At 32.1% G+C, this 13490-nt stretch overlaps 1 protein-coding gene across 1 annotated transcript in view; it reads left to right on the top strand.

The window, feature by feature from the left end:
* The window catches only part of LOC124362402 (NADP-dependent malic enzyme-like), a 68080-nt gene that overhangs the window by 4041 nt on the left and 50549 nt on the right, over nt 1-13490 (top strand). Inside the window, 1 exon segment of the mRNA XM_046816854.1 lies at nt 12623-12806. Coding sequence (XP_046672810.1) covers nt 12623-12806 — 184 coding nt within the window.

Raw genomic sequence — 13490 nt, 5'->3', positions numbered from 1 at the left:
TATAAAAATCAAAAGTTTTTTCCTATGTAAATATTAATATAGAAATTTTCACTGATTTTATTAGTTTTATAACAAATACATACTAATTTTGATTTTTTTTCTGAAATATTAGCTCAGTTTGGGGTTCCAGAAAGTATAAAGGGAAACTTAGGTGTCACTCTTCAAGCCCTAGATTATCTGAGTCTGACAGGACAAGTTCTCTAATGTCAAAAATCAGCAAAATTTTAGGACATTATTGAAATGAGTACTTAAAACAGAGGTATAACAAGCTATTAACCATTATAATAAACCATATGTATGATATATCACTAATATTGTAGCTCCCATTATACTTTCACTGCACTGCACAACAGCCTAGATTGACCTCTGATTACTAATTACAACACATCACATATAAAACTATGAAGTTATTAATAAAAATACTTTATATTGATGTAAAAAACCTTTTATAAACTCGTTTATATGTAATTAACATTATCTCGCAAAATAAATAAAGTCTGTGACTAAATCTAAAGACAAAAACAGACAAGACACTAGCTTCAAAATTGCTAGATGAAGACAATCGTTCTGCCAGGTTTTTGAAATCACAGTGAAAACACTGCCAAACTGCAAAACAAATTTCACCATTGAAATCAGCAATTCTTTTTGTTTGAAATAGTATATAAATAGTGGTGGCTTATGTACTATATGAAATGTCAAAAGGGTTGTGTGTCAGATTGAGATTGTAATGTCGATTAACACTACAGAATTGATTTAGATCGACATTATAATGTTGATTGCCAGTTCCAGGGTTAAATTAAAATTCTGTCAAGTGATGAAAAATATATTTTTGGTTTTGAAGCTTCGGATGTAGCGCCAAGCAAAAGGAATGGTTTCAGACTAACTGATGTACAAGTGAGAGCCTAAAGTACTGGTGTCCCTTGAATATCTTTGTTGCAAAATATACAGCATAACAAGACCTTATTTGATACCTCACTCTACTATGCGGAATAATAAACATTTTTTTCACTTAAACATTTTCTTTTGCTGATAAAACATGTAAAAAACTCATCTAGTTAGCTTCTATTTTCCTAATAAGAATATATCAATGATTTTCAAAGACTTTAGTACACAATTATTTTTTTCTACAGATTTTAACTTTTAAAATACTCCTTTTAATTTACGAGCATATAAGCAGTACTTTATTGTGTTTTTAACATGAAAGCTGATTTAAAACACATGAGGAGTGAAAGTTTAAGGTACTCTATTAGCTTTCAATATGATAAATCTGTAGTTTAAAATTTAATTAGAATTCATAAAATGTATAGCCACAAAGTTTAAATTTATATGAGATCAATTCAAAGAAGAATGGTCAAGTACATATAATACTTATCACTTATCACTATGATCATTATAATGGTATATTATAAATCCTAACATTATTTGTTTAATAATAGAAAAAAGATGAATTGTACATGCTAATAACCTTACATTATTCTATAGTTAGTAGCTCACATTAGTGTAGTGAAAATAGTAATGATCAGATTCCGGTACCACCAAATATTAAAACAGTGTATTCAATATTGACAGTCAGACTTCACTATCTGACTAAAATACGTTACTTGAATAACTCTCTCATTTTGTTTGTCCTGACAAACTTGTGATTTATCTGTGACATATCATTTCAAGTAGGTGTAACTATTGTATAACTTTGTGTGAATATGACATTTTAATTTTAATCTATATAATTTTATTTTTGGACCATTATTTTAAGTTTATATGATTATTTTTATTGTACATATTAGATAACGTTTTGCAAATTTTAACCGTTATTTTAAACTGTTGATATTTTTATTTACATATGTTTTATGTGAAAAGTTATGGAATAGTCTCTGTTACATGAGGAATAAGAGCTAAAATTTTGCATTGAAGTGAAGCCAAAGTGCAATAGGCAAAGAAGTTTTACATGCAATATTTCTCCAAAGTTCCATGTTCAACGTGCTCCAAAAATTGAAGGTTACAGGAAGGTAGGAAGGTTGTACTCAGAAATATATGATTGCATATTGTGCCTTTCCCGTCTGTAGGAGCACTCTGACTGGACAGGTATAATACCTGATGGTAAAATATCAGACTCTATTATATTCTGTTGGAAGAAGTAGGTAGATTTGATGATAATTAAAATATCAATATGGTTTATTTTAAGAACACAGGATATCAACTATGTTTTAAAAAAAAGTGCTGTAAGTCCATAAATAACAAAAGAATTATGAGTTTTTATGAAATTTGAATGGCCATCGTATTGGAACAAAATAACATACCAAGCTGCCCAATGAACTTAGCCCAAGAGATTTTTATAAGATCAATTTTTGTACCAAGTTTGAATTTTTGGGTCGTTTTTGCAATACTGCTAGCATTTATGTATGTATATATATTTATGTATATTTTAACATATGAAACAGTGCTTCTTGTAAAAAAGTAACAACTACGTGCTCTTGGTTCAACACTGCTTCACTATAACATCAGAAGTCAGGATGAGCGTACGTTTACCTGTAACAGGTTCAAACTGTTCACAAAATGCAGGAATTAAATTATTTTAACAACTCCCTAGTAATATAAAAAATGAGAACAATTTTAAGAAATGTAAAACCAATTAAAAAGAGTATCTGTTGAATAGGCCATTGTATTCATTTGATGAACTTTTTGTAACATAATCTTGTCATAATGTTTTAGTGTTTCGTTTGTAAACAAAGTGTTTAAATGTTTTGTAGTAAGAAAATTACCTTTTATCAAATTTGATAAATACTGACACTATTCATATTGTGCCTAGATGTACTTTTATTGAATAAAGAAATTTTTAATGGAATTATTTATTTACACATGTTGTTATATAGCATATATGTGTATGTATATATATAATAAAATTTGGAACTGAAGTTGTTTCATGTTCTGGGAGTTGTATACATAAAAAGACCTAGCTTTTGATACAATATAGAACACACTTATTGGACATAGGTCAGTGACTGCCTGAAATTGAATCATTGTTTTTCTTTTTGCAACAGTATCATTGTTCAAGGCCAGTACAAGTTCTAGCATCAAGGCCATTTGGTTTGGAAGCCAATCTGAATATAAAATCAAAAGGTGCTTTTACACTGATGTGGATTTTCATTTACCAAGCATGTCCTCATTTTTTTTACAATAATTATTAGAATATATTACTTTTTTATAAATTATTTACATTATAATGTAGATGTCAACCAAAGTTTGTAGTTATTTATGATCATGTAAATTGAGTGTAAGTAAGATTAGTAAAAACATAATAACTAAGTAATTTGAATATTTTTTTATATGTTAAATTGATAACATAAAAATAAATTATTGATAAAACATGGTCTGCGGAAAGAATAAGAGCATATACAGTTATATTTATAATTGATTTTTAATTTTGAAACTTTGGGTAGGAAATTAGTATAAACAAGTAATGAGAATACTGTATATATCCTTTTTACGTTTTGTAACTTAAAATAACACTTTAATTAAGAAAACATAATAAAACATTTTTAATAATTACAACTAAAAATTACAATAAAAAGGAAGGCGTACTGGAGCTAAATTCAAAACTCAAATTACAACTTGTTAAAGATAAGACAGACAAAAAAATGAATGAAGATTTAAAAATGAGTACTATTACAGTTGGTTTTAGGAATATAGGTCACAGTAGAAAACCACAATAGAATAAATGTTTAATTATTAAAACCGTTGCAAAGACTGTTGTATAAGTGAATGAAATGAGTTAAATTAGTAATTACAAAATAAATAAGTATTTTAAATAGACTTTGCTGTGTTTAATAGAAAAAGAACTTCATTTTTTGAAGTTAGGTAAATAAAAAATTTGAATTATTGAATAACCCAAGACTAACTGACAAGTGTTTTGAAGAAACGTTGACTGACTATTTATTTGTCTAAAGTTACAAAACTTCTCATTGGGACATTTCAAATGACAACTTACTGTATTAATTGCTTAATGTTTTTTCCCACATAAATGAATTATTTTTTTCAACAACAGTGAGTTTTAATACCTTAAAAATAAAACAAAAAGTTGAAAGCCAGCTATGAAAAGTTTAAAAATTGTTTACTTTTCATTTTAAGATTTTGTTAAAAAGATGATAAATCTTAATAAAGTTGTCGTAAAACCCTGTGTTCTCTTGTAATGAGGAATACGTATTGCCATTACAGAGAAATATAATAGCTGTTGGTTCAATTAAAAAAGGCTTGAAAATGTAACACAAATGATAGAATACCAATATTGTCTTGGAGACTGGACATTTGTTAAAAATTACAAAAGCAGGGTATTTATAGAACTAGTATCAGTTCTTTTCTTTTGGTGTTTATTCCAAAGCATAATGTTAAACAAGCTTTATATGGTTTTGGTGAACAAATCAAGAACTATTGTACTGATTTTGCTTAAGTCAAATTTCATGAAAGAACAGTGGATAGAGTGATATGATAGTAATCTTTATTCTGTAAATATAAATTACACATGTAAATGTGTCACATACTAAATGTCTTAAACTACAATGTTCTGTCAGTATTTAAAATTTTTGCTGTGTTATTTACTATTCTCACTTAACGATTAATTAATAAAGTTGATAGCTTCATTGGTAAATATTTCCTAATTTTAAATTTGTAACAGTTAATTTCATGTTTTATTTTCCTAGATAAATAGTTATCAAAATTTCCCTATATACTCTACTTTTATCTCATAGAATGTCAAATTGTGTATGTCATTGATGTTATTCCATATATTACAACTATGCAGAGTTGTTAAAGACTGATGTGAATTTCTTTTGAACATATTTTACTGCTTTCATAACATGCAAAATGTATATGGTAAGGATTTTAAGGTCACAAAATAAGTGATTTCTTTAATTGACACATCCTTGATAATAAACTTCCATAATTCAATTGCTTGTTTTTGCTTTATTATAGTAATTTACACATCCTTAATAATAAACTTCCATAATAAATTCAATTGCTTGTTTTTGCTTTATTATTGTATCTAAATTTTGTTTTGCCAGTTATGAGTAAATAATGCATAACATATTTTCTATAGAGATTTTTAAGTCACAACTTATATTCCAAATGAAATTTTAAATATATTGTTCGAAATATTTTTTAACTCATAATAAATTTACATCTATGGTATAATCTGGAAATTGTGCACAATTGACTTGTGTTATGTAATCATTGCCAATTATGATAGTTGTTTCTATTTTATGCCTATTTTGTTTTGTGGGGATTGTTACAAAGTTAAATTTACATGAATTCAGTAATAAATTATTATTATTTGAAACAGTTTGACAGCTCACTAATCAATATAGGGTTATCTTAATAATAACAATGATTTGCCTGTCACTATCATGTTGTATCATTTTTGTATAAATAAATTTTGTTGAGATTTGATTTTTTTATTCCTCCAGGATAACAAGTGAAAACTAGTGAGCATATACTGAACCTTGTGGAATACCATACTTTGTTTTTTGTTGGAATGGTTTCTGTTGCTAACATTAAATGTAAACTTCCCCTTTCCCCGCAATGGGCCCTTGATGGGATCTTGGCCAGATGAAGGACATCAACCAAAGTGATCTATATAGAATTAAAGTTTAATCCAAACTTCTGGCCTATAATTTACTGGCTTAATTCGTTCTTGATATATCCCTCTCAGACATCACTAATGCTTAGCTAAATCGTATGAAGGAACGTGCACCTATATGTAGAAATTAACTTTCATCTAAAATTACGTCTTCAGCTTTATTCGTTTATGAGAAACTTTCTAAAAACCTTCACAAACACTTAGCCAAGTCCCATAGACAGATATGCACCATAATAAAACTTGACCTTTCCTATATAGAAACTAAGCTTCAGGAGAAGCTGAAGGAAACAAAATTATTTTCTGAAACTAATAAATTATGAACATGTCAATATATAATGCATGTAGGTTTAATCATTATTTCATGCTAATACTAATTTTTGAAATTTGCTTTGATAAGGGTTTTTTTTTGAGTTTTTAACACAGGTTTTGCCCTAAAGGTGAGAAATAATGGTGCAAATTCAACAAAGCAATAGCTGAAAATAAAATAGGTATATTTAAACACAAGAATAGTTTGCCTGAAGGTATTATAGAAGAGATTAATACAATATTCATATCCCTATCTGAGACACATTTATTAGCAAGCGCCTTCAATGGCAAAACTCTAAATGTAAACATTGTCTGAAAGAACAATTTGGTGACAATCATGACTCTAAAGTTTGTAGCAATTTGAAGCCTCAGTAAGCTTGTTTTAATAATGAAAATATCACCAAAGAAAAATTTTAAGAGTTGATTGGACTTAAACCAGGACTGAAGACAGTGGAAACTATGAAGCAGTTTTGATCAAGAACGAATTCATTTATTTTACATATCAACGGACATATCTCCATTTTTACAAATAATAGACAAATAATTAGATAATTCTACTCAAGATGTTAAACTAAAATGATGAAATAGTTGGACCATGTAAACCATTGCTAATCTGTATCCTAGTTGTAAATAAAAATAGTGACTGATAATTATGAACAAAATTTGCAAGTATACCCTGATCAATGGTAGCAAAAGATTGATTTGAGTGAAAGGCATCATTTTTCGGCAATTGATAAGTAGTAGTGCAAAATTAGTAAAGACTTAAATAAATGTAACATGCAAGTATAAGAATATAAATTTAAAGATACATCCAGCAATAACAAGTATAACAATATAAGTATAAACGAGATAAGCCTACAAAAGATACAATATATCAATACAACAGCAACCATTAAAAAACAGTAGACATATAGAGCCCATTCAAGCAAAATAAGTTATTCATCCTAATAAGTTAAATGGTCGAAAACCAGACTAAACTAAGTATGAAAAAGCCAAAAACAGAAACTGATGGTAATAACTTAAGACATGCAATAATCTTTGGTAGCAAGGGGAAGATTTATGAAATACTGTACCTTAGACTACTTTTTAGCAATTAAGCGGCTTATAGACGGGGAAAGTAGAAACAGCAAGTTACTGGCGGCCAGTACTTGACAATACGTCACTTTCCACCAATTTCCATTTACACAGGGAAAGTTATTGGCAGCAAGTATATCAGTTGTACTGTCGGCCAGTAGGCCAGTCTATTGTGAAATCATGTCGGATTGTGATGAAGAATATTGCGAAGCTTTTAATGAAGCAATTCAAGATTGTGTTGTACTTTTAAGTGAAGAATTGCAATCTGTTTTGAATAGGAAAAGAGTTTGGGTGAAGAAGTGGGTCGACAGAGACATGAATTTGGTGCATCTGCAACTCTTTTTTTCGAGAACTCGCAATGGAAGATCCTCTGATTTTAAAAGACATTTACGTATGAGTGTCGAAAAGTTTGAGGAGCTGCTACATATGGTAGAACCCATAATTCGTAAGCAAAGTACTCCCAATGCGTAAAGCATTGACCCCCAGACAAAAGCTTGAAACAACTCTGCGTTTTCTGGCTACAGGTGACAGTTTGCAGTCGCTATCATTGCTATTTCGCATACCAGCACCTACAATTTCGATTTTTTTACCAGATGTTATGAAAGCCATTGTGACCTGCTTGAAGAGCTTTATGGAGGTAAGCAGATCGAACGCATTCTTTAAATTACCTAATGTTTAGTAAAAACATACAAATTTCAATTTAAAATATACAAATTTGACACAACTTAAGCCTACGTAGGCCTACTTCGCTACGTAACTTATACCTACAAACTTTAAGGTTTATTAAAAGTAGAACTCACCTTTGCAATGTAAAAGTTTTATTTAAAAATGTATCATACACTTGTTTGTTAGGTGAACTTAAAAGAACGGAATGTTGTATGAAATATATATTTCAATTATATGTAATTCAAAGTTTGATTTGTAACGTACAAAAAATGTGAAATAGAATGAAAGAAATTGAAAGAATGTAGAACAGTTTTAGTTTAATTCTGTATAAAACGTGCCATGATCTTGAAAAATACTCTGAGAGTAAGGTTGCAGTTCGCTGTCATCATTGTCATCGTAGCTGCTGCCTGTCGACATGATTGGAGATGGGGGTGGGTTCATGGTCTTGAGCCTTTCTTTAGTTATTAGGCTTTGAAATTGTTCTTGCAAGGATAATAAAGCTTCTGAGCGGGAGGGTCCTCAACTGGGTAGCCATGTGTTGAGCAAAACGCATCATACTCATCTTGCTTTTTACTTGCAGAAGCTGTACTTTTTGGTCGGTTTTCTGCTATCTTTTGTAGTTTTTGCAATTGATTGCTCGACTTTGGCCAACTTACTGGACTCGTCGTTTTTTAATATTATGTGGAGGAACAAAAGTTGTTTTTTCAACAGACTGATCTGTATTTTCATCCAGCTGCTCTCGATTTGAGTGTTATCAGTCTCTTCCACCTCCACTAATGTTTCCTCTATGAAGTCCTGGTCCGTAGTGTTATCACAATCAGCCTGCAACATAAAAGGCTATCACTATTAGTGTCAATGTTATTTATGTACACTATCTAATACAAATGTTGTTTTTAGGTACCAAGCACTACACGTGAATGGAAAACATACAAAGAAGCTTCAATGTAAAATGGAATTTTCCCATCATGCTGTGGAGCCCTCGATGGGAAGCATGTCGCGATAAAAAAGACCACCTGGATCTAGCTCTGAGTTCTTCAACTACAAAGGAGGTTACAGCATAATTTTGCTGGCATTAGTAGATGCAGATTACCGTTTTTTGTTACATCGATGTTGGATCAAACGGCAGAGCAAACGATAGCAGCGTCTACCGACTATCTTCACTAAAAGAGAGCTATGGATTCAAATCAGCTTAATTGGCCCGAATGACTATGTAATAGTAGCAGATGATGCCTTTCCACTCAGCATACTGTGATGTGATTGAAACCCTACTCAGCATAAAAGGAACTTAGACACTAAAAACTTGACACTTAGAAGAGCGTTCAATATTTCAATAACCGCTTATCACGGGCTCGTAGGGTTGTTGAAAACGCGTTCGTTCGGTATTTTGGCATCATCGGTTCAGAATATTTGAGAAATCCATCGATCTCAACCTTCCAACAGTAGACTTGATTGTTCAGTGCACATGCATACTTCACAATTGGTTTCCGCACTACATCGTCCACAACTTAATTTGGAAAAAGGAAGCGTTGATTTTGAGGATACAGAAACGGGGGTCATTCACCCTGGAAGATGGCGGTCAACCCCCACTTCTTTGCCGTCCTTGACCGTTGACCGCTCAACAAACCCTTCCTCTAAAAGTGCGTCTGATAAAAGAGACAAGCTTGCTACCCTACTTCATAGGTCCTGGTTCCGTCCCCTGGCAAAAAAACAATCGATTGGATTTGAATAGTTGAAAAAAGAAGACAATCATGAGTTTTCTTGTAAACATATTGATTTCTTAGTGTTTCATTAAAATATGTACCGTTGTGCATTTGTAGTAAATTAATAAAATATATTATTACCTTGTACTTTGTTTGAAGTTGTTATTGACGATGGAAGCTTTGAAAGGATGATAGGATTTCGGACATTTGCCATCGTTATTTGTTACAACAAAAATAAAAGTACGTTTTGAGGATTGACATCTATCCTCTTCTTCAGGTATAACTAAATTAAATTAAGCTACAACATTTGGCAACGGATTTCCAATAGAAGTTTAAAAGTATAAAAATAAGTCATACATACCAGAAGACTGCTTGTGTACACTACACGCACGTTACGCGCACAAACCACGGACACGAGAGCAAGCACGAGTATTTTATACTCTTATTTCTAGTGGCAACCCGTTGCCAAATGTCGTAGCTTAATGTAATTTAGTTCTAATCACCTGAAGAAGAGGATAGATTTCAATCCTCGAAACGTAGTGTTATTTTTTATTGTAATATATAACGATGGCAAAATGTCAAACATCCTATCATCCTTTCATTACCTTGTACATTTTTGTAGTTTTCCTTGATAACAAAAAAACGCAAACGTTGGAGGGGAACTCAACATTACAATATTATTAATAATTATAAACTTAAATCTTCTTAGCATGAAATTCTAAAAACAAATATTAACTGTTATACAGTTAAAAAAATAATGTATATAATTTTTGTTTCCATTGAGGGTATTCAAATTTCCCTAATGGGCCCCCTTCTGATACGCTACGACTATGCTTGTAAATAATAGGTTCATATAATAAAAAATAATTGAACTTACCTGCTTCGCCAGGTTTGATTTTGAAGGCGTGTTAAAGCCACAACTCTCAAAAAAGAGTCAGCAAGAGTGTACCAGGTAAGTCTTGGTACATACAGGTCATCCGTACTTTTACCACTTGATTTAGATTCCTCAACTTTGACACGTTCTTGTCTGTACGTTGTTTTTATCACTTTAATTTTGTTCCATAAAAAACAAATATCCGGTACTTGTATACCTTGTTTCTGAATGTCGTCATTAACCTATGCATAGAAGATTCACGCGCTTTTGTTTGTAAACGTATTCACGATGACGACAGTTTCCATAGCAGCTCGTAGCTCTGAAAAACCTCCAAAAACTTTGAAAATTTCATCACTATTCCACTTAATTGCACTTTTCTTCTTCTCTGCAACGCAATTTCTGACATTTTCACAACGTACTACACCACAACAACATATCACAATGCGATCCGTTCCTTTACTTGCCACTGCTCTACTGGCGGTAAGTATGGGGAAGTGCTTGTTTTGACAGGAAAGTACTGGCCGCCAGTGGTCACGTGATCGCCCACGTGACCCGCTACTTGCCGTTGAGTGGCCAGTAAAAACAAACAGGTTTGTTTTTTACTGGCCGCAAGTAATTACTTACCGCTGGAGTGGAAAGGACCCCTTTAGACAGGGGAAGTAAACGGTAAGTTGAAGAGGCAGTAACTGGCCGCCAGTAACTTGCTGTCTCTACTTTCCCCGTCTATAAGCCGCTTTAGAGGTAGTGAAAAAGAGATAAATAACCTCAAATAAAAGTAACATTCAAATATAACAAGATAAATATAACAATATAAATAACTATACAAATATAACAACTATAAATATGCAACATAAAATAACAATATACAGGTAACAAAGTGAGTAGAAAAAGTCATTCATGCATTTCCACTCCAATTTGAAGACCTGCTATCTTCGTCTTGAGTGTTGTACTGTCCTGGAAAAAGTCTACAACATCGGCAACACTGTTTCCGTATCTCTAAAGACGGACCATCGTACTATTTGCAGCGTAGTTGGTGCGGTGATGTTGCCTGACAAACAGGTCGCTAGATCGGGTGGATGATGGAGTCTTGAATAGGACCATTTGTAATACATCAGGACAATCGATTTTGCCGTTTGAGGATCTTATGGAGCAACATAATGTCTGTGGTAAATCTGCGACTCACAAGTGGCTGGAGCCCCAGATCACAGAACAGGTCTTCGATGGGGACTTGTTGATAGGTGAAACCCATCCTGACGCCCACCGCTCGGACGAATCTTCTCTGGATTCTCTCTAGTTCGTCTATGAGAAAGTTCTGATATGGATTCCAGACAGGGGAGCCATATTCAAGGATTTGACGTACCAAGGCACAGTACAAAGTCTTAAGTGCTAATATGTTGCTGAAATGTCTAGAGAAGCGGAGAACAAAACCAAGCATCCTGTTTGCCCTGCCGCAGATGTTCATAAAGGAGAAAATGCTATTTTAAAGTATGAAAGAGCAGCAAGATAGCAGAACAAGCTTAAAAGGAAGAAGCTGGAGCAGAATTAATATTAACATACTGCATGAAACAGGAATGTATTGATTTAAATAAATAAATGTAACAGTTTTAGTTTTTTTTTTAGTTTTCCACAAATATATCTTATTTATGCATAAGAACATTTTTCAGAAACTACTGGAAATGTTGGATTGAAATTTTTACACACAGTCTTTATGCTATAGAAACACACAGGCTGAGTTTATCCAATCAATTTATGCAATATTTTAGTTATGTGAAAAAATAAAAATTTACAAGCATTTCAATTTCTCAGAAAATATAAATAGCCCATTTTTTGGTTATTAGTATTATAAAAAAACTCACAATATGTCTAAAGGAGTGATGAACAACTGTTAAACATAAAAAAAAAACGTAGACCTAATAGTTCTTGAGAAGATGTTCCTTACATTAACTTTCCGAACCCGTCTTCTATCTCCTCTTTATATATAATTTCAAGTTAGTAGCACATAAGATATCCTACAGAAGACAGACCAATTTATATATATTTATATAAAAGAAGAATTTTGCCGCCCTTTTAAGTGGTAGCAAAATGTGTAAAAATTCCAAGTCTATAGCATAATCTGTTCTTGAGATATCCTGTAAAAGGTTATCTTCGTTTTCACTGAACCAAATCCCACGAAAGGACATGTACCATGATCAAACTTGATGTGACCTACGTAGAAATAAATCTTCATTCAAAATTTCAAGTCGGTACCTTATTTTTTATGTGGACAGTTAGAGACAGACCTTTGAAATATTTTCAGCTCCCCAAGTGATAAGCTTCGCTAACGCTGAGCCAAAAATATAAGTAAGTCTGTAAATTATGTTTTTCTGACTGCAGGGTGGGGCTGAGCTCAGCTGGGCCCTTGAGATGTGTGGTGAAGCAGGGACTTCGTCAGACCTTGTGTAGAGCTAGTACTGCTGACCAGACCCAGTCTAGACACTACCATGAGGTTACTGGTGATATCATCTGCCCATCCATGGTGCAGGGCATCGACCACATCAGGGACCCCAGGCTCAACAAGGTACAATAACAAATTAGATACTTTACTTTTTCTGTGTTTAAACTTGATTAAGAGGTCATGGAGGATACCAACAAACAAGTCTAATCCGCAACAGTTTTGGTCTTGTGGTATTTATGAACTGACATAACGATCCTCTGTTCTCATACTCAACAGTATGAAAAAAACCTTCAGGCAAAATTTTCCTTACTTGATATTCAGAATATTATATGTATTGATCAATGGTGGATGGTGATATTCAGTGAAAGTTAGAAGACGCTTGTTTAGTGTTCAAACACCTTGTAACATGGTTGATGAAGAAATATTTATTCATGTATTGTATTCTCTGGTGGAGATATTCCATAACAAATAATATTTTTCAGCTTTTTCTTTATTCAACATAAAGATAATTGAGTTTTAGTAAGCAAATTAAAGCTAATAAATGCAGCAAATTGGCTGATGAAACCTGGACCTCTGACCATGAACCGACAGGAGGCATTCCATGTAGATTATGACTACTTCTGATATCCTATTTAATAATACCTTTGATTATAGTTGTAATATAATAGAAATATAGTGATTATTAATCCTTTTCAATATTCTACAGTATTTTGTTTCTTACACTGTATTACTCTATTCATCTAAGCCAAACAAAATATAAATATATAAAATTATAATTAAAGCTTGAATTCTTTCATGGCTTAAATC

Source organism: Homalodisca vitripennis, chromosome 5 (genome assembly GCF_021130785.1).
Source record: "Homalodisca vitripennis isolate AUS2020 chromosome 5, UT_GWSS_2.1, whole genome shotgun sequence".
Lineage (NCBI taxonomy): Eukaryota > Metazoa > Arthropoda > Insecta > Hemiptera > Cicadellidae > Homalodisca > Homalodisca vitripennis.
The sequence above is the reverse complement of the archived record's forward strand: the minus strand, read 5'-3'. Positions and strand labels throughout refer to the sequence as shown.